This window comes from Calonectris borealis, chromosome 19 (assembly GCF_964195595.1).
Source record: "Calonectris borealis chromosome 19, bCalBor7.hap1.2, whole genome shotgun sequence".
Taxonomy (NCBI): Eukaryota; Metazoa; Chordata; class Aves; order Procellariiformes; family Procellariidae; genus Calonectris; species Calonectris borealis.
The window spans coordinates 6,915,769-6,942,899 of record NC_134330.1 but is presented as its reverse complement, the minus strand read 5'-3'; the positions used below and the strand labels follow the sequence as shown (position 1 = coordinate 6,942,899).

At 40.0% G+C, this 27,131-nt stretch overlaps 1 protein-coding gene and 1 long non-coding RNA gene across 6 annotated transcripts; one reads left to right on the top strand and one right to left on the bottom strand.

Moving 5' to 3' along the window:
• The first annotated feature begins 321 nt into the window (after positions 1 to 321).
• RABGEF1 (RAB guanine nucleotide exchange factor 1) lies at positions 322 to 25,140 on the top strand. Of its 5 annotated transcripts, none has more exons than XM_075168793.1 (10): positions 322 to 457; positions 10,975 to 11,160; positions 13,535 to 13,701; positions 14,756 to 14,875; positions 17,931 to 18,100; positions 19,689 to 19,770; positions 20,577 to 20,709; positions 21,109 to 21,200; positions 21,557 to 21,813; positions 22,856 to 25,140. In XM_075168793.1, the coding sequence occupies exons 2-10, from the start codon at positions 10,982 to 10,984 to the stop codon at positions 23,252 to 23,254; spliced, it is 1,599 nt and encodes a 532-aa protein (XP_075024894.1). In that variant the 5' UTR covers positions 322 to 457; positions 10,975 to 10,981; the 3' UTR covers positions 23,255 to 25,140. The 5 variants fall into 5 exon arrangements, with proteins under 5 accessions (XP_075024894.1, XP_075024893.1, XP_075024892.1 ...); XM_075168790.1 differs by having other exon boundaries at positions 362 to 457; positions 17,934 to 18,100; XM_075168792.1 differs by lacking the exon at positions 14,756 to 14,875 and having other exon boundaries at positions 341 to 457; positions 17,934 to 18,100.
• On the bottom strand, positions 21,590 to 27,121 carry LOC142090620 (uncharacterized). Its single transcript, XR_012676605.1, has 2 exons — positions 26,723 to 27,121; positions 21,590 to 22,740 (listed from the first exon to the last, which is right to left on the bottom strand). It is a non-coding gene; the product is annotated as an uncharacterized LOC142090620 (long non-coding RNA).
• Positions 27,122 to 27,131: the final 10 nt, after the last annotated feature.

The window sequence follows — 27,131 nt, the reverse complement described above, 5'->3', positions numbered from 1 at the left end:
GAAGGGGCAGAAAGGAGACTCTGAAGAGAGAGACACGTAGGTACCCCCAAAGACCGGATCTGTTCCTATTCCCAGCTCGAATGGAACGCAGAGTGTCAAGCAGCCCTGATGGCTCCATGCGGCGGCTCCCTGCTCCTGCCGCCCCCCCCGGCCGCTCCCAGCAGGGCTCACGGCCACCGCCCTTGCCTCTGACCGCGTCCCCTGTCCCCAGGCCTGCCCGCCCTCCCGCCGGTCTGCTGCCGCCACGGTTCCCCTTGGCAACCCAGCCCCTCGCTTCCTTCCGGGAAGGGGCCCCGCCCCCGGAAGTGACGGCACGCCCTTCCGGCGGCGCCGCGGAGGGGAGGGAGCGCCGGGCTGCCGTGAGGGGAGCGCCGCCGCGGGAGGAGCGGAGCGCGGAGCGGAGCGCGGAGCGGCGCGGAGCGGAGCGGCGGGCCGCCCCCGCCGCCCGGGGCAACCGGTGAGCCGCAGCTCTGACCCTCTTCGCTTCTGCCTCTGAGGGGCCGCGGGCCGGCCGGGCCCCTGTCAGCGGCCCCTCTCGGGCTGCCCGGTGCCTCTGGGCCCGGCTGCGGGGACGGGTTCCCCTCGCTGAGGGAGCCCCCTCCCCTGAGGGAGCCCCCTCCCCTGGCAGCCGCGCGGTGACGGTTAGTGACAGTTTGGTGGCTGTCAGCGTTCCCCCCCGTCGTCTCCGCCGCCGGTCGTTGTGATTCGTTATGAGTCTCGGTGATCCGGCGTCCGAACCCGCGCCGAGGCGGGCCCCGCCGCGTCTGCCCCGCTGAGGGGGCGTTCGCACCCGGCCCCTCGCTGCCCACTCGGGGGTGGCGGCTGTGCGAAGGGCTCAGCGGGCTCTAGGAGGCAGGCCGTAATCGGGCTTAACACACCGGGATGCAGAGAAACTTAGTAAACCGGTTTCCTCCACGTGCAGTTCCTAAAACTAAGTTGTTTTTATAATCGATAATTTTATTCTTATTATTTTTTAATTCCATGGGTATGTTTCAATAGTTAATTAGGGTGAAGGTGTCACTGATAACTTTGCAAATCTGGCCCCTCAGCCTGTTTTCTTGCTAAGTTCCCTGTGGATCGAGGGGTTTTTGACTCTTTCCTTGTAAGTATTACTGCTGCATGGCTTCTTATTGTAAGACTGGGCATCAAAGTTCTTTAAACTCAAGCCAAATGAAGTCTGGAGTATATTTAAGATGCTGAGCAGCGCATTTTGGATGCTTTTGTGGGTGTTTGTCATTGTATGAGCACCTTGGGTAGTGTTCAGGTCGTTCCCTTGCGGTAGGGAGCGGCTGTATTTTCAGAGAGGGTGTGAGATACTGAGAGATGAATGACGCACTTGAAGTAACACAAAAATTCTCTGAGGGGGTGGTTTGATGTTGTCTTAAATCCTGCTGGTCTGGACTGCCTTGGTCTGTGGCGGAGGCACCATCGCTTGTGTGATGGGGTGCTGGATTAACTGAGGAAGTTGGTACAGGCAAAATTCAAATCAGTTTTTTTTTGATTGAGTGGGGCCCTGGTCTGGCCTCATGCTGGGAATTAGTAGCACTGCACAGTTTTGAAAAAAGGGTGGCATTATGGAGTTTGTGATTTCAATCCGTTATTGACATGGCTTGCCATACTTTTCTTGTTTGGTCTCGTAGCCATGAAACTATTTTTGAAGCAGTGCTTTGTATTGGCCGTTCCTCATGCCACTACTCTGGGATGTGTACTGAACAGCTCTTGGTTTTCCAGTTACCCGAGACTCCGTTGAGACTAATGACCGATCAGCGTAGAAGGACGTAGTGTTTTCCAGGAACAGAACTTCACTTGGGAATTGGATGCGTTGGCCTTCCGGACATGGTTACACAAGTGTTTTGCAGGGGGAAGGATTAGGAAGAGAATTGTAACTCAATGGAATGCTTTGCTGACAAAAAACCAAAACAACACACGATAGAAGGCAAGAATAGGATATAAAGCCAATTATACCAGTTTTTAAGATCGCTTTACACAACAAACTATGATTATAAGCTTGAAGATGGTCCATGATTCTGGTATTTAATTTTGTTTTGCAGTCTAGAACAGTCTTTCTCAGCTCCCTCCTTCCCCTCCTGATGTTTGCTATATAATCCCCAATTATGCTCCCCCCCGCCCCCCCAATGATGGACCTAAAAATCGTGCTTGTGAAGTCCTATTAAAATGCCGTCAGTAACAAGTCAGGTACAAAGTGCATAAGATGTTTTGAAGTTTTTCTCTGAGGTATAGCAAACTTAGTTTTAATCTATGTCCAGGTGAGTGTGATTGACATGTTGGCAAAAACCACAAAGCATGTAGAAGCTGATCGCTGCTGTTTCTGGGGAGATTTTAGAAGTTTTAGCTAATCATATTCTTACTTGCCTTCCCAGTCAAACAGTATAAAGTGGTTTTTAGATGTTTCCTGTGATTTCATTTAAAAGTGCAATTATGAGTCACGTGTAGATGGTGAGACATAGTCTGTAATTCATGAATACATGCTACATCTACCTGAGCGGTCATTGCTACGGGCAGTAGTTAAGAATTTGATGCGGACAAACAAAACTGTAGCTTAAGGTCTGTACTGACGTTGGAGGGGAAAAACGCATCTTCAAGTCGAAGTGAATTGTGAGCTCTGTGGGTAGGGTGTTGGAGCCTCGTGGCCATGGTTTCAGAGGTTTTAAGTAGTGGCTGCAATTTCCCCTGCCAAATTACAGTACCAAGCAGTGCGGTTATTTTCAGGTGGCTGATCAGACTGTGTGTCTGTCATCACAGTTAACAACTGTTTCTTTTTTCAGGATCATTAGTTAGCAACCTGTACTGTTTATACTAGGAAACAACTGCTATAGCTGAAATTTCTTAATTGCAGGAAAGATGCACATTAAAACTGTGAAGTCTCATATGATCTATTCTGCAAAGATAGCTACCGTGTTTTTTTCCTAATTTGGAAGTTGTCTAATGGCTTTTGTATTTTCTGTTCCTGAGTCTCTTGGATCATACTGCCCCACCCTTCCCTTTAGAGGAAATTAGCTCATGTTTAATTACCTTTCTGCTAATTACATGCCTGAATGTTTAGGGTTACACATGAATCATGACTATTTCGACACTTACATAGCTCTTAAGAATTTTGTGGCATTTGGGTCAGTGGTTGCTCTTTGAAATAAGTACATCTTATCTTAAGGACGTTTTTCCATTGGCAAAATTTGTAGTTGTTAGAGACCATAACCCAATCCCATCCTTCCACCCTCTCTGTTTTGATGCACTTTCTAGTCTACCTTGTAAATTTATTTTCAGTAACAGAAGTTGTATGCAGTTTTGGCTGGGACTTGCTACTCCCTTGATCTGATGTGAAGTATGGTGTACTATTCAGGCACCAGTAAAATGTAAAACAGCAACCGTTACTGTAAAAATTGTGTGTGTGGAGACTTCCCCAGTTTTTCTTCTTTTCCTGCTCTAAAGTCCTATGCCTGGGGATGGCCATTAATGACCAGACAGTTTTAGTGCGTGGTACTGCATCAGACATTGCAAGCACTCTTTGGAGCACTTTGATATTTTTTAATGAGATGAATTAATGCAATTTGTTGATTAAGTGCTATGAAGACTTAAACTTGAAGACCCAAATCACGTTTGCTTCAGTCCAGTGAAAAGACTGGTGTAGATTGTTGCTAAGAGTTGCGCCAAGATTTTTTTTGAGAAGACTGTTGATTTCAGGAAGTAGAGTAAGGTGAAGAGATGAGAGGAAAAAAGAAAAAAAAAAAAACACAAAACAAAACCAACCCAAACCGAAAGCAGAAGGAGGGATTCAGATGTCAGGAGACCGGTTTCCTTCTGTTCGTGGTCAAAAGTGTAGAAGGCTGAAATAGGCTTCCCAGAAGTCAAAGGCAGTTTCGTACCTTTGTGTCCGCCTGCCTGTTTCGAGTCTGTTACATGAAGTCTTTTCCTGGTTTTAGATATGTTTAATGAACTTTGGTACCAATATTGACACTTGTTTACAGAACAGTCTTACAAAGCCACTGCTTCATTTCCAGGGTTAGCATCCAGAGTTATTTAGAAACTGTTTTTCATAGCTTGTAATAATTATAAATTGACTTGCAATTACCTCTTACTAAAGGCGGCTATAGATTGATTAAATGAGACCCCTTTCTACTCAGCTTTGATATGTGAGCTTTTTCAACCAGCTCTTCCATCAAAGGTGACGGAAACAATCCAGGACTAATAATAAATAGTTTATGAAAAAGTCAATATTTTGTCATTGTGGCAGCGATGCAATCTGCATTGACAATAAAGGTATCTGTTTGCCTGTTCGGTCCCTGGGAGGTAAGGTAGATACGCTGTCAGAGAGGAACAAGAAAAACAAGCCGGTGGTGTCTGAACTCATGATAAATCTATACTACTTCTAAACCTTATTTCACACACAGTGCTTTTCCTGAAGCCAAAGCTGTGTCTGCAGTCTTTGGAAACCCTAATGTGTTATGAAAATTATCTTAGATTTATTGCTGAAAAGAACATGTTACGTAAGTACAGTCTCTTTCATGTGTGCATTAAATCAGCCCATAGTGACAGATCCTATTTTGATGAAAGGAGCCCCTTTTTCATATTACATAAAAGCTAAGAATGCACTTGCTCTTTGCTGTGACTATGATACCTGTGTTAATAAGTTTACTATGAATTTTTCCAGCTATTTTGTAATCTGGTCTGTGTGAAAATTAGAATATAGTCTTTTGCTGTTGTTGAGAGCTTTGAGTCTGAAACAAAAGGGACAATGTCCTGAAGCAATAATTGCTGCTACTTCAGTCCTCATTACGGGATACTGACAAAAGTGGCCTGAGGATTTATGGACTTACAGTTGGAGGAGAGCGCGCCTTTTGGAAGCTTAGAGCTAGTTTTGTGCTTTATGTAACTGGCCTGCATATCAAGATATCACGTGTGATCATCAGGTGTTGGCAAACTTTTGAGCTCTCTTCTTATCCCATAGTTTCAATTGTGAAATAGCACTGATTGTGAAGGTTTTATCTTTAGCCCCATGGGAATGTAGTGCAAGATCATCAGAGAAAAAAAGATGTAAAATAGTATCTGGTTGCCTAATTTGGTGTCAGTGCACTCTGATTAGTTCTGCACTAATGTTGGTGAACTTCACTCTTTTTATATGAGCAGCAAGATGCCAGAGGTTGGACGTCCAGCCTGATGTACTCAGGACTAGACCCATACAGGAATGTGGGCATCTAAGATGAGACGTAAGCAAGGTGTTGCTGCCTGAGCTTTGGTGACTGTTGTAGATTGTGTTCTGGTGTCTGTAGCTGTTTCCCAGCAGTGTGTAGGGAATTAAGATTGTAGATTGCAATCTGCAAGTGTCTGAAGACTAAATGCTTTGATGGAATCCCTTTGTAGATTTAGATGTATCCTTATTACTTCCCATGAAAAACTTGGGCTCCCGAGACCTGAAACTTAAAATCCTTGAAAACTAGAATATAGGTTTTATTAAGCACCCACATTCAATGAATACTGTTGCACTTCAGGTTAATGGAAAACATTTCTTAAAAAAAACCCCTTTCCTCTTTCCTCCACTCTCCCCGGACCCCCCCAGCTGACCTTAACGCTTTGGTTCTTTTTTGATAATACGTGTAACAAAATGTATGTCTTAACTCTTTCTGTGTTTTCTTTAGTAAATCTTCAAAGACTGATTGAAGCGTGTGACTCGGGGAAAGTGATGTGGCTGTCCGCCAGCCGTATTTTGCAGAAAAGTTGGGTTTTCTGGTTTTGGCTCAGATGTCTGCTTCCATGACTGCGGTAACCGAAACCTGTACTGCTTGCACATATGTTTTCAGTTGCAGCTTTGACAGAGTCACAGAGGAACTGTTGGGCAGACAGCTGGTTTATCCTTCCTAAATAAATTATGTGAATTTCCATTTTCTGAAGTAAGAGCTATGGTTTATTGGATATTCTTCTTGGATGACAACTTGACAGAAAAAGCGTGTGAGCAAGGGACGAGAAACCTCTGAGCTGGTATTGCACTTTTTGAAAAGTATTTGCTCTAAGTAAATGGGTACTCAAATACTACTGAATAAAAAGAAAAATTTTAAATGTGTCTAGGTACAACAAGAAAAACGTGTTGATAGGAAGGTGTATTCCAGAGTTTCAGAATGAATTGCATTAAAGCAAGTAAAAAAACTAATTTTGAATGAAATCACAGTGGTTTTTTTTTTTCACATGCTAGACATCGGAGCCAAACTAAATGTTCTAAGATGCTTATGAAGAAGCTACGGAAGGAGATCTGATCTGTCATTACAGACCTTTGATGTGCAACCCTTCAAATATATCTAACATAACATACATCATATGCCTCATCTACCAACGGCGCACAAATATTCATCTGCTCTTGATATCACTGCAGTTTGGAAAAATAAAGCTTGACATCTAGAACAGCATGGAAGGATGTAGCCATGGGCAGCTGGTGCTGTAGCTCGGAGTCAGTATGTTAGGGCGGGTGGGTACCGGCCCGGGAATGCATGCGGCAGTAAGACAAGGAGCTCTTTGGTGTCCGTACAGTCTAGTCCTCTGTTAGCTGTGGTACAAATACGCTGATTGCCAGCAATGGGACAGCTTTCCATGTTGTAATTGTCCATGTCAGTTCCATGTTTGCAGCCATGATGTAACAGCATATGTTAGCAGTGATCCTCTAAGGAACCACACACACGGTGTGTTAGGTGGATTCAAAGATCATAATCGTAGAAAGGGATTGGGTGTTTTCCATTTTTCCATTTTAGAGGAAAATGGGAGGGAAGAAGCTTTTACTTGCAAACAAGTAACAAGGGGAAAGGGATTTTATAAATTAATAATTAAGTCTAAGAGCCTGTTCTTTTTCTAAACTTTTCAAAGTGGTGATACTAATGAACATAGATATTAACCTTTGATGAGGTCTAGTACTAGTACAGAAATGCTTAAAAAAAGATTCTATATCATGGTGTTCGTGAGGAACTGTGTAAGAAAGTGTCATTTCTGCTTTCCCTGTTGATATTCACAGCAAAACTATTTGAAGCACCTACTGAGCAAAGCAATGTATGAGTATACTTCAAATTACAGGCGTTTGATCCTGGGAGGGAGACGTGGTGCTTCTTGGAGTCATTGAGAAGTGTTTTAATTAGGATACAAGAGATGTAAAAAGGATGTTTGGTGCTGTGCACCTCTCCAAATTGTACTAGTGAATTTTGTTAATGATCTTCTGGTACTTTATTGTCCTTCTTTATTAGATTTTTTTTTTTTTTAAACGTGGAAGTTTGTTACCTTCCTTGCTATTGTTTTCCTGACTTCTCGGTGGTCAGGCAGTATGGAAGCTGTTCAGAGTTGCCTACCTCTCCGACTCCAGAAAAACAACAAATTTGTTCTTTCTTTTGGATTATGTTACTCAGAAGTGAACTTTGAACAGGTCATGCATTCACGGCAGGAATGAAAATAAGAGGTCTGACCACGCAAAAAAGAGGTATGACTGTGCAAATACATTGAGTAGTTGATCTTTGAATAAAGAATGATACACCTTTCACTGGAGGCGGAGGGAGAGAAGGGAAGAAAGAAAGAAAGGAGAAGAAAAAAAAAAAAGCATTTTGAACACTCAAAAGTTCCAAAAAACGTTTTTGGGAATGAAAGATCATAAAGTATACAGTGATGTAGTTGCAGAAAGTTGACTTGAGATGGATTTTTCATATTCAGTTTATTAAAACTTGAGTTGTTCTGTTCATTAAAATGTAAATGCTAACCTGCAAAAATTGGCTGTGAAACTTCTTTGTAATGGCCGTATGCCTTTGAAGGAAGCAGAAAGCCTCTGCTTTAAGTGCAGCATGTGATTTCTTCATATTGATTCAGGGTGACCTCTTTTGTCCCTGGATCTGAAACTGATGTAACTGCAATCGAAAATACTTGAAGGGGAGGAAACAGAACAGCTTGCTTTTTAGTGGCTTGGCTTTGCAGCTGTTTACAAACCTCTCCCGAAAGAATGCAAAAAAAAAAAAAAAGAATCTTGCTTCTAAGAGACTGGCTTTGCTTACTCCAGGGAAAGCTGCTGAACTTTGACACTAAACAGAACCTTATTTTTAGTTCTCATGTACACAAAGGGCTAGCAGGATACCAAAGGTAATTGTGGCTCTAGTATGTGGTTAAAGCTCTGTGGATACAGAAAGCTAATTTTTGTGCATCTGTATAGAGATAGTGAAAGTGCACAATTGGCATAGAAACAGAGTATGCTGTTAAGCTTTCAGAAAGCAAGATGTTGATGTGGGATAGAAGCAAGGTCATGTATTTCATACTACTCCTTTAGTTTTCAAAAAATCTGAGTGTCCGAAGCACGGTGCTTTTGAATAAGAACAAGAGACACCTGAATTCATGAAACTGGCCTACAGACTGCAATTGCAAAACTGTTGTAATTCAACTCCATTCTAGTGAGTGATAGGATCAGGGATGTTATTTCCTTGGGCGATACAGATCGGTGTAGACTTTCTCTGAAGTTTGTGTTATGAAAATATTTTTATCTGTTTTGTCTTTATAGCTCCCTGTAGTTTACAATGAAAACATTCAGACTGATCAGCTTTACCATTAATGGCAATATTGAAAATGTTGTGCATGGTGGTTTTTTCTAGTACAGGCACTTGCAGCAGCATTTGCATTAGAGACTTCTATTGCAGCTTCTGTTTTTAGGAAGCGGTCTTTAAACTCGATCAGGAGCAACTGAAGAGTTTCAAGCTTTTGCTTTTCAGAACTGATGATAAAGGGCATGTGTGGTGCTCTGAGAATGGGCTGTGTTTCCAAACACTGGCAACACGCGATTTCTGTCCCAGGCTGTGCAGTTGACAAACATTTGATGTTTAATTTCTGGTCTGCTAGATAGATTGTCAGTCACCAGATCCGGGTACCATTTATAGTCAACATAAAGACCTTACCTGAGGAAACAGAAAATGAAGATAGTACAGGAACCAAAAGATTTTTGTGAAGGCAATGTACTTATTTTTCCCTATTAATTTGTCCATATGGGAATGAGGTAAAGCTGTCTCAAATACTTAAAATCTAGCTGTTTTTTTCATTTTGCTTTGGAGAAGCGTATTAATGTCTGTTTAACAGTCAGACATTTCTGTGGGAAAGAAAAGGGAGTATTCAGCTGCTCTCCGTCTATGTAAATGAGAAAATGTGTCTTTATAAATTATGCCATTAAGAAACTGATTCCCTTAATATACAGGTCTCTACAATGAAACTATTTTTAGATTATTTTTAGAAACTCATTACTTCTTTGAAAGATAGAAAAGCTGTTAGTGGAAGGAGCCTTAATACTTACATAGATAAGATGGAATATTTAATTTGTTCCCCCTCAGAGAAAATCATATGTGTTTTCCGTTACTTTACTTAAAATAACTTTAATGGGAGATGTGAAACAATATCAGTCTTTTAAAATGGTTTATTTTATATAATTCAGCTTGGAACAAAATAGCTGTTACTTCCTATAGTGGAAAACTATCTTTGGTAGTGACAGTTGTGCATATCACATTGTTTTGCTGGATGACCCAGAGAAGAGTCTGGGGCTCTTTCTGAGACTCTTGAGTGCAAGAGCTTCCAGGGGTGAGTAACCTTTGCTGGGCAGAAACATGAACAACCAGAGATCCAGATTCCTCAAACATGTGAACTTAGGGGGTCATTCTGAATCTCGGGGAAAAACAAGTTTGCTCTGACAGTTACTGACATTCTTTAATTTAAAAAAATCGCTTTTCATCTTGCTTTCCATACATTGCATCTCCATGTATGTTGTTTTCCTTCTGTGATCTTAAGTAATGTGCTGGAGGGGGAGAGCAGGGTATTCAAACTGCGGGCAGCGTTGGTTTAAAAATGTTTTGGTTTTCCTGTTAGAGGAAGGAAGTCCTAGGCGCGCCTTTGGTTGCGAATGTGAGAGCAAGAAACCGAAATGTGAAGGTGCTTGCTCAGCTTATGCGAAGCACACTCTGCTGAGGATGGCAGAAAGAAAAAGGGGCTGGGTTTAATGAGCAAGACCTGCTTTCCAGTGCCTTGCTGTGCTATTTCTAGTGTCTGTGTATGTCAATATTGCAATCCAAATGTCAATATTTTAATATGCAGACCTTAAACTTGCTAGTGCAGGTGATCCTGTGCTGTTTCTCTCCTAAAATGAATCCAGCATTTAGGATTAGAATGAAGTAGTTGAAATGCCCTTGGGAGCAAGCTGGCATGTGGGATGGTTTCTGTCAAGCAAAGAAAGAAAGGGGAGGGCTGGATTGTTGGAAGACAAGCTCTGCACAGTGGTAGTGTAGGCATGAAAACAAATCTTTTTGTTGCAGTCACTATATATAAATTCTATAGAACTGTGCTTTACACAGATGCCCAACTTAACTCTAAAGTAACTTGAGTACTGAAGGAAATGGAGGTGCACCTCATCCATGTTAACATACCCTGCTGAGATAGCTGTGATACTTCACTGTGCTGCAAAGACATATTCTCTGAGACCGAAGATACGTTACCTAAAGTCTCACTAGTGTAATTCTTTGCAGAGACGGTCTCAGCCTGAATACAAACCTATTTACATTTTGTCTCTTGCTCAGTTTGCTTCTCTTTGGCGGTGACTGTAACTTTCTTTTTTCTTCTGTTGCTTTGTGCCTCTGTGACTGTTAGAACAGTGTGCTGCTGAGATCAGAGAATTGTGCCTATTTCCACATGTGTACGTAGCTGCACGACTGGTACTGCTGGCCTGCTTTCTAGGCCAGCTGTCTAGTACTGTTTGCAGGTCAAAGCTATGCAAACGTATGCTAATGCCGCGGTTGGCTTTCGGGGCTGTGTGATTATATAACTGTGCCCTTCCTCCTGCGGCCTTTATTTTGTTGCTGTGGAACTATTCAATAATTAAAACAGGTGACTTCTTTCTAAAAGATAAGCCTTCAAAAGAAATTATTTCTAGCAGGCTGTTATCATGTTTCTGTCTTTAACCCTTTTCTCTTTAAACAGGAAGAAAATGAACCTGAAATCTGAACGCAGAGGAATTCACGTTGATCAGTCAGAGCTGCTGTGCAAGAAAGGATGTGGTTACTATGGCAATCCTGCTTGGCAGGGATTTTGCTCCAAGTGCTGGAGAGAGGAATACCATAAGGCCAGGCAGAAACAGATTCAAGAGGATTGGGAGCTGGCAGAGCGGTAAAGAGCCCTCTTTATTCCTTCATCTTAACAGTAGGGTGACTTCACTAAATACTATTCCTGTCTCCTATTTTCTAGTCCTATTTGCTCTAGCTTAGTTGCATCATAAGTTCTCAAATTTGACCTTTCCAGCAGGAATTAAAATCTTCCTTTTGATGCAAAGATGAATATTTATGACATTCTAATTTAAGAGGTTTCAAAAGAAAGTCTGTGAAGTAACAAATGTAAACACCCCCCCAACCTCTCAACAAATACTTTGACCTAATTTGCATACTGAAATCTGTAATTCTAACTAGCGGTTGGAAGGGTGCAAGTGACAATTTTGATTAAAATACCTCTGCCTCTGGAGACCACAGTTATTGTCTTGAATATAGCCAGCACAATGGTTTTACGTTTCAGCTACTGATTAAAAAAATTGGGTCTGTAGTCGTTCTTTTAAACTACAGGTTTAAGCCCAAAACCATCAAACCTTTAGTTTTAATAATTCAGTTTTTCAATTTCAATTTTTCTAAGTACATATTTTCTGCAAAACAGTCTACTTTTCCTAGTGTGATAAGTGCTTGACCCTGAAAATGGGGGTTGGAGGAAATCTATGCTTGAGTGAGAAAATAAGAACAGCTACAACTGCTTTTTGTTGGATTTGGGTAGAAAGCAAAAGCATTATCCACTGCAAAGCATCCTCTTTTGCACTGCAGCTGTCCTTTGTGTCACTTCCAGGTGTGAGTTACATGACATCTATTCAGAATTAACTGTTTCAGGGTTATGTGAATTCTTGAGATGGAGGAGCATTTAGCTGTGTATTAAGAGTTGATTGGCAGTTGACTTGAGCTGGCCAGGATGTCTGTTCATATTGACATACATTCTCTAAATATGTTTACCTTAATGTATACCAGAACTCCAGGAAAAAGTGCAAATGACTGAGACACATGTCTGCACTTGAGTCTGGAACCCTTCGGTGAACTTGAGTTTACCTAGTGATACATTAACCAAGGTCATTGGGGGGAAAAAAAAGAAGGGAGAGGGGGAAGGCATTAAGTGCAGTGTTCACATCAGCCTGCCTGAAGAAGGTGACATCTGTGGAAGCTCTCCAAACTTGATTTGGGTCCAAACTCATGGTTATGGTTTGGAAGCCCCAAGTTTTCTGGTATCCTAACTACCCTAGACCCTCTTACCTTAGGCCTTGAAGTTGTTTGTTTGTTTGTTTTCAAAGTTCTCTTTACTGTCTGGCACTGGAACAGATTAACTGCAAAGACAGGTAGAAAGAAGTGCTTGAAACCTTTTCTAGCCTAATCAGAAGGTGTCAGGTAAGCTGTTGAGTACAGTACAGAGGACATGTCATTTTTTTCTCTGCCATAAATTTGGCTTAAACAGTTAATAAGGACTTCAGTAATACTAGAGCAGATAGTTATGCTGTCAATCTGACAATATCTATGTACAAGAAAACGGGGCATTTAAGGAATTCTTTAATAAGTAACTGTTCAGTAGGAAGATGCTAAAGGAACAGATAAGCCGTGATTGTTTGCTGTAGTGAACAGACAGGCTTGTCACCACAGATAAGACACAATTCCTGTTTCAAGGGATTACAAATGCAAGACCATTTATGGTCCATCCTGAGCTGGATGGATTTTTAAAGAAAATTGCTCAACCTTTTAGCATCTTGAAGGGCAATATAACTAAACCTATTTTAATTCTCCTGCATAGGAAGAAAAGTAGCCATTGAAGGATTAGTATGTTTGCCCTCCCCTACTTTGTACGTGTAAATTAAAAGATGGGCTTGGTCTTTGCAAAGCACCCATCAATGTTGCAGAGAAGTGATTTGCCTCGTTCATTCGATCAAGCATATGTATTACCAAGACCTTGAAAACAAATTATGACAACAATAATGTCTCCCAGAATATTCCTGAGATTGTGACAGAGTATTTTACTTGCTCAGCTGCAAGCCATGGGTTTTATTTTCAGTAAGATGGTAAAGGATTGCCTGTGGTCATAGGTGGTGAAGCTCGGAACAGGATGCAGGGAGGAAGGCAACTGAATTGATTATTGGAAGCGCTCCCGCAGTCTTTCCCCGCACCTCTACCTTTGTAGAATTCAGGGCTGTGACATGAGGGGAAGGTGACCATGATTTACTTCCTCCCTTTTGACCTTACTATTTAGTCCTCCCTGGCCATCTTAAGCTTTCCCTTACTTTCACCATTACAACATGGAAAGAGTGGACTTAATGTAGTGAAGGGAGATGTGGTAGGAAGCGAGAAATGAGGATGGGTATAGAGGAGAATTAGCATGTCAAATGAGTAATTAATTTATTGTACAGGAAATTATCTTATTTGTGCTGGTTTTAAGCGCTTAAATTAGACCTACATTTTTCTAATTCCAGGCTTCAGCGTGAGGAGGAAGAAGCGTATGCCAGTAGTCAGAGTACCCAAGGGGCACAGTCACTGACCTTTTCAAAATTTGAAGAAAAGAAAACCAATGAGAAAACACGAAAGGTCACTACTGTGAAGAAGTTCTTCACTGCTTCTTCCAGAACAGGAGCTAAGAAGGGTAACTTTCTCCTTTGCTTTTAATGGTTCTGTACAACATGTTAAGTTAAAAAGTATTTTTGATAGATGTATTGTACTGAAAGGCAGAGTAATGCTCTGTGACTTGACTTTAAAAAGATGGAATAATGATGCTTCTGGAAGAGTTATATGTGAAGTCTTACTGAAAACACTGAAAAAATGTGAGCTTTTGGGTGATGCCAAACAATCTTTTAAATAGAACTGTGGACTTCTAAATTTGTGGCCATGTTTGTGTGAGTTCTACAGGAGTTCTTCCACTAAAGTGTAGTATAAATGTATTCCTGGTGGTGGTCTACCACTGCACTGCTGAGTGGAAGTATCTTGTTCGTTTGATGCACATTCTTGCTAGATTCATGAGTCAACCATAGTGTGATACGCTGGTTTAGGACTCGAGGGGGAACTCTTCCTGCAGAAAGCCGGAGAAAAGGTACTGGCTGTCAGTCACCTTCAACAAACTCATATGTCTACGAGTGGTAGACATGCTGATATAAAATATCAGATGATGCTGCCATAATGGATCACTTCAACAACTTTAACAGAAAAAATGGAATGTGTAAGCAGGGTGCCTTTAAATGAAAATAAATGTGAAAGGAAACTTGTAGTGTAGTGTTTATGTGTATGTGGGTTGTGAATATCAAGTTTATGGTTGGCTGAATGTTTATTCTACAGCATGTGTTACAAGTAAGAATGATTAATGGCACTGATGTCTTTGCATAGCAATAGCTTACATGGGCAAAAAATGGAAAATGCTAGACTGTGGAGGAGGCATTCCAGAAGAAAAAGCAACATTAATGTATCTTAGCCTTATAGACGATGCATTTCATTAGTAAGAAATTCTTAATATGCCTGAGTTTCATCTTAGAATTTGTCTTGGTGCATGGGCAGCAGCTGGCTAAATGAGGCATTCAGCTATGTATTAAAAACTTTTTTTATGTTCATTCTTCTCACTTTCCATATTTTCTTTTTTTATTCCCTTCACCATCTCTCCTGACGTGCTCCCGCTCCTGTTGTCTTGCTTGCTTTTGCGTTTATTTCAGTGGCTCAAGAGAAAATCGTTAAGCAAGGACAGCTTGGGAGGGAGCGAAATGCTGATAACATTCTCAGGGATTTGAAGGAGATTTTTACTCCCTCCTGGGAACTGGCTTCCCCTACTGAAGGTAATGCAGTACAGCTTGAGCAGGCTGTCTGCTTGATTTTAGTAAGCTTACTTCTTAGCTGGGCTTTGCAAAATACAAACTAGGGTTGTGCCAGTTCAAACTTGTGCTGTTGCATATGAAGATGACAAAAAAAGCAAGTCTAGCATCTTGAGGTGAACTTGAATCTCTAAACTAATTCATTGCTTTTTGGTAGGGAGAGTATAGGAATAAAGCAGAAGCTTCTTTGAGCTCTACCTTAGCGTGACTTCTGAAGGATTATGCAGTTTCAAAAAAATCAGAATGTTTGTAATGAGTAGCTAGATCTTGTGCTGCTTCATATTTTTATCAAAAAATAATTCCAGGTTGCCATTATAAATCTGATTATAAGTTGAAACTACTTCAGTGTAATAATTTACACTTCAAGAACTTGTGCATTCTGAAAACATCTCCAGATGTTTGTTACATTAATCAAGAAGACAATTTCAAATCAAGAGAAGACGTACTGGTTTCACTTAAAGCAAAAGAATGCCAAAACCCGTGATGCAAACGGCTTTAGATGTTATTTGTTTGCAATTCTGACGTGTTCTGGTAACTAAAGAAATTTGAAGATGTACCATTCTTATTTTGCAAATGATATGAAGAAGGTGAATGGGTGTGTGTAGTAGAGCTAATGACAACACTTTTTTTATGTTCTTTACTTGGACTCAGATCCATGATCATGGCACAACCATAGTGAATCACTGGAGTGCTAATGTTCTGCTGTGACAACTAGCATTTTTGTAGAATGCCTTGAGAAAGATTTTAATATTAATAGTGTTTATTCTTTGTAAAGGTGATTCTTTCTTAACTGTTCCCATACTCTTTCTTTTCATTCTTCTCCTCTACTAGGTTCTCTTAACTTGTTCAGATGGAATTTCTTTTCTGTAATCAGCTGCTTCTTAGTTAGCCTTAATTCCTTTAGAGTACATGACAAAGCTGAAAATATTTTGTTACTGAAAGTACATTTGTTCCCGTGGTCCTTAGTAATCCGTGCATATTGTACAGATTCATTTTCCTTAAATCAGGATTTCAACGCAGAGATTAATGAAGTTGCAATGTTTCTGAGTGACTACGTGTCATTCTCGGTGTGACTCATTAAAAAGACGATTCATTCTAACATTCAATTTTTTTTTTTAATGCCTACATTAACAGTAATCTGCCTCAGTTGACTACATCTCTCTAGTAACTAAAGAATAATCTACGTCAAATTTGTGACTGAAAAAATCTTAATCATATTCCTTAAGGTCAAATGGCAGAATGAGGTTCATTATTTTTATAATACAGTGAACTCAGTATTGAAATAAGTAAATAAATCTTCAGCTGTTCTTTGAAATTAAGTCAGTGATTAATTGTGGAAAAAACATCTTATTATTCTACCCTTTCAAAAGTGTACCTGCTTTCTTTGTTTATTATTTCAAAACTATGCTCTCTTCTTACTAGTTATGTAATATTAAACGTGACAAATTTAGATCAACATATAGTGATAGTTGCCGTTCAGCTGGAATAATGTACAGGCATTCTACTTTGAATCTTAGGTATAAAGAAGGTTGGAGGAAATCCCCTCTGGAAAAAGTGTTCTTGTGTAGCTAGAAAGGAGATTGATTTGCACTTTCTGTCTTGATTGCTACAGTTGGAACGTAAATATTTGTAAAACCTTTTCCATTCTTATCACTTAAATATCATAAACGTTCTAATGGTACCTGACCAAATTATCCAGAGAAGGTTATGCTGAAGTGTAGAGGTCCTAATGAGTCTTGTGCTTTGGTCAAATGACCAGTGTTTGTTAGTCACTGGATCATACAGCTTTGAATTTACTATAGTGCTGCATCTCTTTAAAAGCAAACAACAACAAATCCCCCAATAAGCTACCTCAAGTTCAAATGAAACATACCAATTTAAATATACTAATCCCATTTATTTCCTTTTATTTTGGAGTTCTGCATGTATGCTTATTGAAACAAGGATTTTTTGTTGTGCATGTTAGTATTTTCAGATTGAAAGATATGTTTGTATCATGTTGATCATGAATATTTTCGTGTTTTCTGTCTCTTTGCTGCTTGCTTTTCATCATGTTCATTTACATCATCTCTATTCAATCCTTCATTTTGAACAGTGTTGGCTGGCAAGTTGAAAGGTGGGTAAACCAAACTTGGGTAGTGAAGGTATCGGATCGGTACAAATAACTTGCAACTTATACCTTGGAAAATCAGATGTGTTTGTGTGGAAAAACCCCGTGGTTGCAGCTATATAAACTTGCATCCAGGGCTGTGTGCGGTCTGTGTTCCTACCTCCTTCTTGAGTGCCAAGCAAATTCTTCCTTGAACAGATGCGGTGCTTCTGCTCTTGCTGAAACACAAATGGCCAAGTTCTCATTTACACTGCAGGTGTGATTCTGTGGCATCTGCTGCCTGGCCAAAGAAGGGCTGCTGCGTTTGCACCAACCTCACGCTCCCATTCCTTGTCTTGTGCTGCTGCTCCTGTGACCTGGTAGGAAGCCAGCTTGGGGAGCTGATCAAGCTGAAGAATAACCCCACAAAACCCACTGATTTCTGACTGGGACTGTCCCGAACTACTACTCCCTGAGCTAGTTCATGAGCCAGTTGAATGAATACTTGTGTTGGTGCAAGCAAAGGAATAGGAATGTAAAGCTGAGGGAGAATGGAAAAGGGACCCCTCCATTATCTTAAACTGCTGCAGAATCCTTATTTGCTGCAGACCTTACATGGGGACATCTTACCTGGGAATGAAAATGTAAGAAACGGGAAAACAAACCCATGTTACAGTAATTTGCTAATATAAAAAGGCCGTTGGTGTAAATGGGTATGTGGCTATAAATGTTTCACTTCAGTGGAATACTCGGTTTCCTAGAGTTCTGTTTCATAATATCCAGCATTTGAGTGGTAAAGCTTGAGAAATAAATGCTTATTCATCTGCACTGTTGAAAAAAAACAACCTGAAATTTTAATACACGTTAAACGCTTCCTGAATTCATCCATCAGTGTAAAAACTCTAATCTGATGTGCCCAAATTTTCCCAGCAGAGATCCAAGAAGCCAAGGCTCCCAGCCCTTCTATAAACAGGCAGGCTAGCATCGAGACAGATCGAGTATCCAAGGAATTCATAGAATTTCTCAAGACATATCATAAACCTGGACAAGATATCTATAAGCAATGTAAACTATTTTTGGACACAATGAATCATAAAAGGGTAAGTTTTGCATGCCTTTTACATAAATAAAACAGGGAAATTAGGGAGAGATGGCGAAAATGCTGCTCTTCTTCCAGCAGTTTGGTTTTTATATATCGTACACAGGAGTCTTCAGCTGATACGCTTAGTCAAGTGAAGATCTAGTGGCAGTCTTAAATTCTGAATGCCTGCCTTTTTGGTATGGTATATGACCAAAGAAACCCTCAAACTCCAGCATCTCAGGTGTCTTGAGAGAACTTTCCATTGCATCCTGAATAAATTAGTTCTGAAAGATAAAATGTCTGTTGAACAAACAATTTTCTAGATAAATATGACTTGTGGAAATTATAATATATTACATAACAAGTTTTTAGTTGTCTTAAGTCTAAAAAGTTATAAAGATAATACAGTATCAAACCACATGTCTCCTTTTCTTTGGGGAGGGGGAACTTGACTGTGCTTTTTTTTAATATGGAATAAGACTTGCATCTTCATTCTCCATATAAATATTTAATGTTCTTGAAATATTAATGTCTGTAGTGCCACCTATGGTTGAAATGAGTCAGTGTTCAGCACACCTTCCCCCCCACCCCCCCTTTCCTATTTAGTATGTAGTTACTCAAATTATATCCTCCAATTGGACTGGAAATTAAAGGGAGTTTTGATGGAACCTTACATGCCCACCACTTCAAAAACATCTTGAAGTTGTTTTTTTTCTTTCTTGTTTTAGAACTGATTCATTCTGAGCATAGAGTTTGTGAGAACAGTGTATTATTATTATTATTGGTTATAAACATTGAAGGTACTCTCATTTCCTGGTTCCTTGATAGTTTCTGCTAGTCAAAAAGAAGTCTTTCTGAAAACGTATAATTTGCTACTACACGTAAACCAGGCCTAAAATGCAGCACTGCCATCAGAGCTGAGGCTCGTGTTCAGGGTAACTGTCTCGTTTTTGGCCTTAGAGAATTGAGAAACTAAGTTCTCTCTCCATTTTTTTTTTTTACATATGGTTTTATGCTGCCATTTAATGGTGAAAAGTGACTTGATCCGTGAAGTTAATTTTAACCCTTCAAACCTCCATTCTGTTCTTCAGTAGCTCAGTTAGTTAATGCTCAAAAGACAATATTGTTTCGCAAATAACATTGTGAATATATTTCATAGTAACTTTATCATTAGAAGTGTTTACTGTATAGATATTCTTTCAAATATATGATTTATGTTCTTGGTTTTTTTTGTATACTGTATATCATCTTTTAAAAAGTTATAGACACAAAATTGGGAGCAAGCATTCTGCTTAATAATCTACATTATTTTGTCACCATTACTCAGGGATGTGTCTGGGGAAAATGGCATTGCACCTGTCCAATTCCATTGCTAATATACATCTGTTCAACAAATAAACCTAAGTCTTTCACATGTTAAAGAGCCAGTATGTCTTGGTTTCTCATATTTTTTAATATAATTTAGCCAACATAAACACCTCTGATGAGATATTTGCATTCTCAGACTGTTACTGCAGCTGGACACTTTCCTTAAACAAAAACAAAACATCAAAGGCATTGCTGCCATTTCTTCCACACATGCACATTTAATCAGTTTTCTGTTACAGGACTTAAGTATTGAGGAGCAATCTGAATGTGCCCAGGATTTCTATCAAAATGTAGCAGAGAAATTACAGACACGTTGGAAAGGTATCATGTTCTTCTTCCTCATATCTTACTGCTAAAAAGTAATGATTTGAGGGTAAAGCCTCTTGCATTTTCAAGTGAAAACGAAGCATTCCTAACCAGCTTTCAGAAATGCTGTTAACAAATTCTAGTACCGTAGTCAGAACTATTCCCAGCAGCACCAGTTCTATAAAGTTTTGCAGTCTAAATTATTTGTTTTTCAGGTTTTTCTTAAACTCTGTATTAAATGTGGTTCAGTTGTTTTCATTTCTTGTTTTAAATTCAATACTACTTGTTTAAACTGAGGTTGAATGTGTAGCCTCAACCCAATTAACAGGCTGTGAGCCTTATGTTACCCTGTAACGCGCAAGAAGCCAGTGAGAGGGGAGTGCTGTTGCGGACTGCTTTTATGTGCCTGGTATGCAAGTGGCACAGCTTAAACATACCCAGGGATTTTTTTAGACATAAACAGGAACAGAGGACTTGGAAGACCTCACTGGATTTATTTTCAAAGAGTGTATTTTCAAGAAATATTCTTGTGAGCTACAAGCAGCTGAACCCAATTTGTGTGTTGAATGTGCTAAATGAATGTGCTTCTTTGTGAACCTATGCATGTACTTATTTTGGCATGTCACTATGGTGTTCTTGCCATTATATTTTTACTTCTGTAGAGAATGAAAATACACCAAGTATATCCATTATTTATTAACTCAGGGTGGCTCAAGTCAGTAGTCCTGATTTGGTGATATTAGGACCAAATTGTATTAAATCTTCAAAACAGCCACGGAATACTTTATTTACTGTATTGGGGTGGGTTTTGTACCTTTCAGTGCCCCCTGAAAAAGTTGAGAAAGCAATGGATCAGATTGAAAAATACATTATGACTCGACAGTATAAATATGTCTTTTGCCCTGAAACAACTGATGATGAGAAGAAAGATCTTGCTGTCCAAAAGAGAATCAGGTAAGTCTTTGAAACAAAAATAGTTGAGTAATCCACAGTCCTGTGAATGAGCTATGAATCAAGACATTAAAAATCTTTCGCTGTACATAGAAAAATGGCAAGCTTTTTAACTAGAAAGAGTTAAAAACACTTTATTTAAGAAACAGAAGGAATGAATAGAATGAATAATGAAAGCTACTACGCTAGGAAAACTAATTGGTGTGCTTTTGTTAAATTATAGCAAAAAAAGAAAATATTTTTTCTGGAAATAAATTACTTCAGTGGAATAAACTAGCTTATAACTGGACTAGTGCCTCATTTACACAAAGCGCTCCTTGTGCATTGAATTCAAGAAGCAGCTGGTTTCAAACACCTGAATGTTACTGGCACAGAACGGTTTAACGTGTTTTCTTGTCATAGGGCTTTGCACTGGGTAACTCCGCAAATGCTGTGTGTTCCTGTCAATGAAGAAATTCCAGAAGTCTCTGATATGGTTGTAAAAGCAATTACAGGTTTGTGAACAATGAAGTTTACATTTACACCTTAAATTTCAGATCTCTTGTTCATAGAGATGATTTTCTGCTGTCGAAAGAAGGGGGTCCAGGCTTTTAGATTTCCAGTAGTCTTTGTGGTATTGGACTGTGAAGTGGGAATAATTTTTCCACCACAGAGGTGTTTGGGCTTACCTGATCTATTTAAAATACTTGGACTGAACCAAGAGAAGGTTGAATAAACAGATACTTTTATGGAACATCAAGAATCACAGATAAAAATGATGCAATTTTAGTATTGTCCAGTAAGTGTCCTACTCATTCAGGTGTCTGATTAATACGGTTTTAATGATTTGAGGACTTTTTTTATCTTACAGATATTATTGAAATGGATTCCAAGCGCGTCCCTCGTGATAAATTAGCATGCATTACCAAGTGCAGCAAGCATATATTTAATGCTATTAAAATCACAAAAAATGAACCAGCTTCTGCTGATGACTTTCTTCCGACACTTATATACATTGTTTTGAAGGGAAACCCACCTCGCTTGCAGTCTAACATCCAGTATATAACACGCTTCTGTAATCCAAGCAGGTTAATGACAGGAGAGGACGGCTACTATTTTACCAACCTGGTAAGTGCAGGAATAGTGTTGACTTTTATACAACAAGATTGGTTTTTATTTGGATGTAGGAATTTCCAGTAAAGGCAAACACAGCATAACGCAGAAGGAAAATGAAAACTACTCTTCAAATAGTGGTTGAGGTTACTTAGTGTACAGCAAGCCCTTTTGCTTTATACCTCCTCTCTCTTCCTTCTCTGCTTTCCACACCAGTCAGTGCTTTGCTTTCTTTATAATATTAAACCCTTTGTTTGAACAGTCTGATGCTAAGACTGGGGTATATTTTCATTCTGTAAGGAGATAAATACTTTCTATTCCTAAAGTCCTGAGTTTGGACTGTGCAGATATTACGGATGCAAAGTTCCCCGTTTAAGCCCATGAGATTTTATTTCTTGTAGGGACTGCAGAACTAGGACATTCATGTGTGGAGGTAAATAGGCTTTTTAAAGCTGCTGCGAGGCACTTATTGGTGTGCTTGTTTATATTAGAAGGCATTATGATTATGAACTTGGCTTCTCTGCATTTCATTGTAAAGCAATTTTCTCGAGGGAGAATATGTAGTTGAATGAAATACTTGGAATGTTAAAAATTCCTTTCAGGAGGAGGAGAGCATCCTCAAGGTAAGATGGGCATTTGACATTCCTTCCTTCAGAAAATGAATAGAGAGCATAGCAGATCTCTGCTGATCAGATTATTAAATATTAATATAGGGCTCTTGTCTAGTTGTCATGTCTTGTTCCTTCTGGTCTCTCACCTCCAAAATGCAGTGACCCTGAGATTTGTAATGGACGTTACCCAGTGAGTCAGTACCATTCAGCTGAAATGGTGTCTTCCTGTATCGTTCTCCGAGTTTTCGACTTCTTCAAACTCTGGGGAGAGGAGAGGCGCATGTGAACTGTCTTATACAGTTAGCTTCTGGAAGAGCTCTTTAGGAGCAATCTGTTGAGACGTTAAATAAAAAAATCAGTTACTGGTCTAACAGCAGGATTGAAAAATAGAATGCATAAGTTCCAATCAGTACCTTGCAATGATACTGACTCTGCTTTGTTTGCAGTGCTGTGCTGTGGCCTTCATTGAAAAACTGGATGCTCAGTCTTTAAATCTAAGCCAAGAAGATTTTGATCGGTTTATGACTGGTCAGACATCCCCGAAGAAGCAAGAATCTGACAGTTTTTCACCTGATGTGTGCCTGGGTGTTAAGCAAATGTATAAAAACTTAGACCTACTATCTCAGTTGAATGAGAGACAGGAGAGAATTGTCAATGAAGCCAAGAAGCTTGAGAAAGACCTAATAGATTGGACTGATGGAATTACAAAGGAAGTCCAAGATATTGTCGAGAAATATCCATTAGAAATAAAACCAAAAAATCAAGCCTTAGCAGCTATTGACTCTGAAAATGTGGAGAATGACAAGCTGCCCCCACCACTGCAGCCTCAGGTTTATGCAGGATAATTATCAGTGTTAACTTTGAAAAGCATCATTATCCTCACCTAGTACTATCTGCTACTTGGGAAGGGAAGTAAATTTAAGGCTAAAAATCAGATGAGCTTAAATCAGTACATTTTTAAAGGTACATTTTTTTTGTTAAATGTAATGAATTGTATTTATTTTAGTCAAGTAGATTTCTATTAGGTTTTTGTGGGTTTTTGAACTGAATTTAAATTTTCTACACAAACTGGTGTAATTTTTAAGCAACACTAGTCCATTGACATCTTTCCTGAAAGCTTCCTTCTAGGCATGCACTTACTTGTTTTTAATAATTAGTTTACCTTAAAGACTTTGAGTTCCAGCAGAAACTCAATAGATACCAATGTTAGCCTGAATTTATTCTGTAGCTGTAAAGATGAAAAATATATTGTAAAATATGTAAAATTGTAAATAGATTTAAAATCTAATGTCTAACCTGTGCATGACATCTTGTGTATGAGTGAAAATGATATAAGAGTGTTCATTTTAGCACCTTTCAGTTAAATCACATTGCAGTATAAAGGCAAGTACACGTTTCAGTAAGCTAGACGGTATAACTGATGAATTAGTCAGAGGGGATATTGTTGTAATGATCTGGAAACTTGACACTCATCTCGTAATCTGCTCTGTAAAAAAAAAGTGCTATTTAAAATATGACATTTCTTCATGTAAACGTTCTCTCTGCTTTGTCAGTACACCTGATAGCCTTCAGTGGTGCACTAAGTGCTGATATTACTACTTTTGAAGAGAATGTTGAGCCAAGCTTCAGAAAGGAAGGAAATATTTTTATTAAAAATTGCGTAATGTGGAACAAAAAGGGGGCGGGGAGGAGATAGTGCAAGAGTTGCACCAAAAGTGGCTCTCCTTGTCTGGCATTGCCTAGTAATTTCCATCAGTGGGCTAGGTCTTGATTGCTTTTTTGACAATCCTGGTAGATAAATAAGTTCAATAATTAGAGGCTGCTTCTTAGAAGAAGCATGAGCCATTGCTCTGGGCAGAAAAGTGCATTTTATTTTCATGAGACATCAGTCTTCTGATCTTTAGTGACCCCCCTTTAGCAAAGGGAGTTACCTTGCTAAAGTATTGAACATCAAGGTAAATATGGCTTTATGTCACTAAAAGTTTAATGGGTGTGTTTCAAGTTAAGAATAATAGCTCATTCCACAAAAAGTAACCTCTTGCAATATAACTTTTTTATGCCAGTGAAACATTTTATATATCATTTTAAGTATCTTCCAGTTAATCCAGACTGCCACGACTTGTTTGTGTACCTGAGATATCTACCATAAAGCTACTTAGCTTGAACTACTCTTAAGCAATGTTAAATTCTTATCATCAAGGAGGAAAGTACCTACCTCTTTATTATGTTCCACTGCTTTAAAAACACTGCGATTTTAAATTTGCACTGCAATAATTTCAGACCACAACTGTGATTTGTCCCTTTTTGTCAAATGTATTTAGCCTTATAAACTATGCACTCCTAGTGTTTCAGAGATAACCGTTACCCAAAACTCCACTGCTGAGGTGATGCAATGAGCTAATCGGATGATCACAACAAATTAGATTATTTAATGTATCCATGTGTCGCTGTGCCCAAATTGCTTAGGATCTGACTAGTGCTTGCAGTAAATAATACTGCAAAGTCTTTATTTTATTTATAAACACTAGGTGCTAATTCTGATATCCAGGTACACAAGTTTTCCTGAGGGGGTAATAAAAAAAAAGACAAACTTTTAGCTATTGTGTAAATTGCCATGTTTAAATAAAAGTGTGTACATTATGCCCTTGTTAATGAGTTCCTAAAGATCTCGTCACCGGGTTTTGTTCCGCTGTTAATGATTAATGTGAATATAATTGTGACTGCTTCTGCATTCTCTGTGTTTTGGGAGACAGAATTCTTAGCCATTCGAGTTCAAGTCCAGGTAACAATGTCTTTTTCTTTGCAGAAAGATCATTGTAGTGATTAAGCACTTTAGTACAAATGCACCAGCTAGTCGTTCTTAAGTATCTCTTATTCATATGCCATCTTGTTATCAAGCCACTAAAGTAGGAGTGGTTTCAGCAAACAAATCCTCCAAATCCCCCAAAAGGCAGGTAAGATGGATTTCCGTACCCCATCTAAAAGTTAGCAGCCAGGAGTGGTTTGCTCCTAGCCATAGTGTAGCCTGAGTGGTAACAGCGCTGGGAGCACTCTCACAGGAACTTGCATTCTAGTGTTTGAGTAACTAGACTGCTCTAAGACCTTGTCAATACTTTATTAGGCAAATGACCTGTCCGTAGGTAAAACGGGTAGTTTTGTCTTGCTTAAAAGTAAGTTCAGTTGCCCTAGTAAATACTGCAGAGTACCTTCCCAGTGTCTGAACATTCAGACTGGGCAAGCCGCCGTGCACAGGGCGCTGCGAGGTGCTGCTGGCTGAGCTGGGAGGATGCTGTGTCAGTTCTGGGCTCGGCATGAGCTGATGAACCCTCTCGTAAGCAGCACCAGATGGGCTCGGTGCTGGGCATCACTGTAGTGCAGAGGTGCTCTGGTCCCACAGGCAAGTCTGGGATCAGATACAGCGAGAGACCCCGGTGATGCAAAAGGTTATGAAATCGTGTCTATGAACAAGTTACTTGTGAACCAGAGAGTTAAAATGAAATACTAGCTTAAAGTGAATTGGAATAGACTGCTGTGCTTTGGTGACAGTCACAGTATCAAAAATTGTTTTTTTCAACAGCCCACCACTAGTTCCGTATTACTCAAAATGAGGACTGTGAGCTCCTTACAGTCATTGTAAACGACTTTGCATGTGAACTGCCTATTTATTTTGCTGTAGGAAAGCACCTATTTTACAGGAAGTGCTGGTTAATTAAACTGTACGTCTTTGGTTTCACATAACCGAATTATGAAATTAAATTGATTCTTCTACCCAGTTATCATCAATGTTTACAAATTCTCTGGTGTATATTCTCCTGTGGCTGGCTAGCTTAGATGCTGATACATATAACTAGTGCTATTTAACAGCAATTTGAAAAAAAGGGTTAAAATGGTTGAGGGGAGGGGAAGCAGGGTTCCATGTGATGAAGAACTGAACCTTGGAGGCTCATATGCTGTAGCAGCTGCCACACAGGACAAAATGGTTTTGACACTTCCTCAAGGTATGCAGTAGGAGATAAGGTGTCCTTGTGCTTTATCTACAGCCGGAGACGTCAGAGACATGTACAGAACTAGTGTATATGCTTTTTTTTTTGTTCTTTAATCATCTGAGAGGCTTGCCAAATGTGCGTTGGCACTACTACCTCCTGCTTTCCAAAAGCCACGGTCGAGAAGGGAGCCAGTCATTAACTAAGGTGAGTAATTCAGTACTGTCCTTAGACATCTTCGAAGACAGGGTGATTTCTGACCTTTCTGCTCTTCAGGAAAATACTGTAATTTTACCTTTCCGAAGCACCGCGACTCTTGCAAATACTTACGGATCCTTCCAGTTTGTCAAACTGCTGCTGCTAATGGAGTCGGGGGTGGGTTGGCAGCTGTAAATTGCAGCGTGGTGCAGCTGCTCTTGAACACTTTTAGGTATTGGACACCTTTATAAAATAAAAAGTTGGATAGTTTTAGTGGAAAAGGGGGGGTGGAGGGAAGAGTGGCCAGGACCTTTGTCTTGAAATTCCCCGCTCCCGCGCTGCGCTCCGGCCTGAGGAGACAACGGGGGGCGGCGGTACGAGACGAGCCGTGAGCGCTTCACCGGCCCTGAGCCGCCGCCGCCGAGCCCGCTCCCGGCGCTGCCCGCTCGGCCGGGGCCGGCGGGGCTCGGGGCGCGGTGGGGCCCCGCCCGCCGCCTGGCTCCGCCCGCGCGTTGCCGGAGCCGCAGTAATCTTGTCCCCC

What these genes read in the sequence shown, in the direction of transcription:
- RABGEF1 (XM_075168793.1), top strand. Translation starts at nt 10,982, where the DNA reads ATGAACCTGAAATCTGAACGCAGAGGAATTCACGTTGATCAGTCAGAG. An exon ending in GATTGGGAGCTGGCAGAGCG is followed by an intron (nt 11,161 to 13,534) that starts GTAAAGAGCCCT and finishes TTCTAATTCCAG; the next exon opens with GCTTCAGCGTGAGGAGGAAG. An exon ending in GGTTGTAAAAGCAATTACAG is followed by an intron (nt 21,201 to 21,556) that starts GTTTGTGAACAA and finishes TTTATCTTACAG; the next exon opens with ATATTATTGAAATGGATTCC.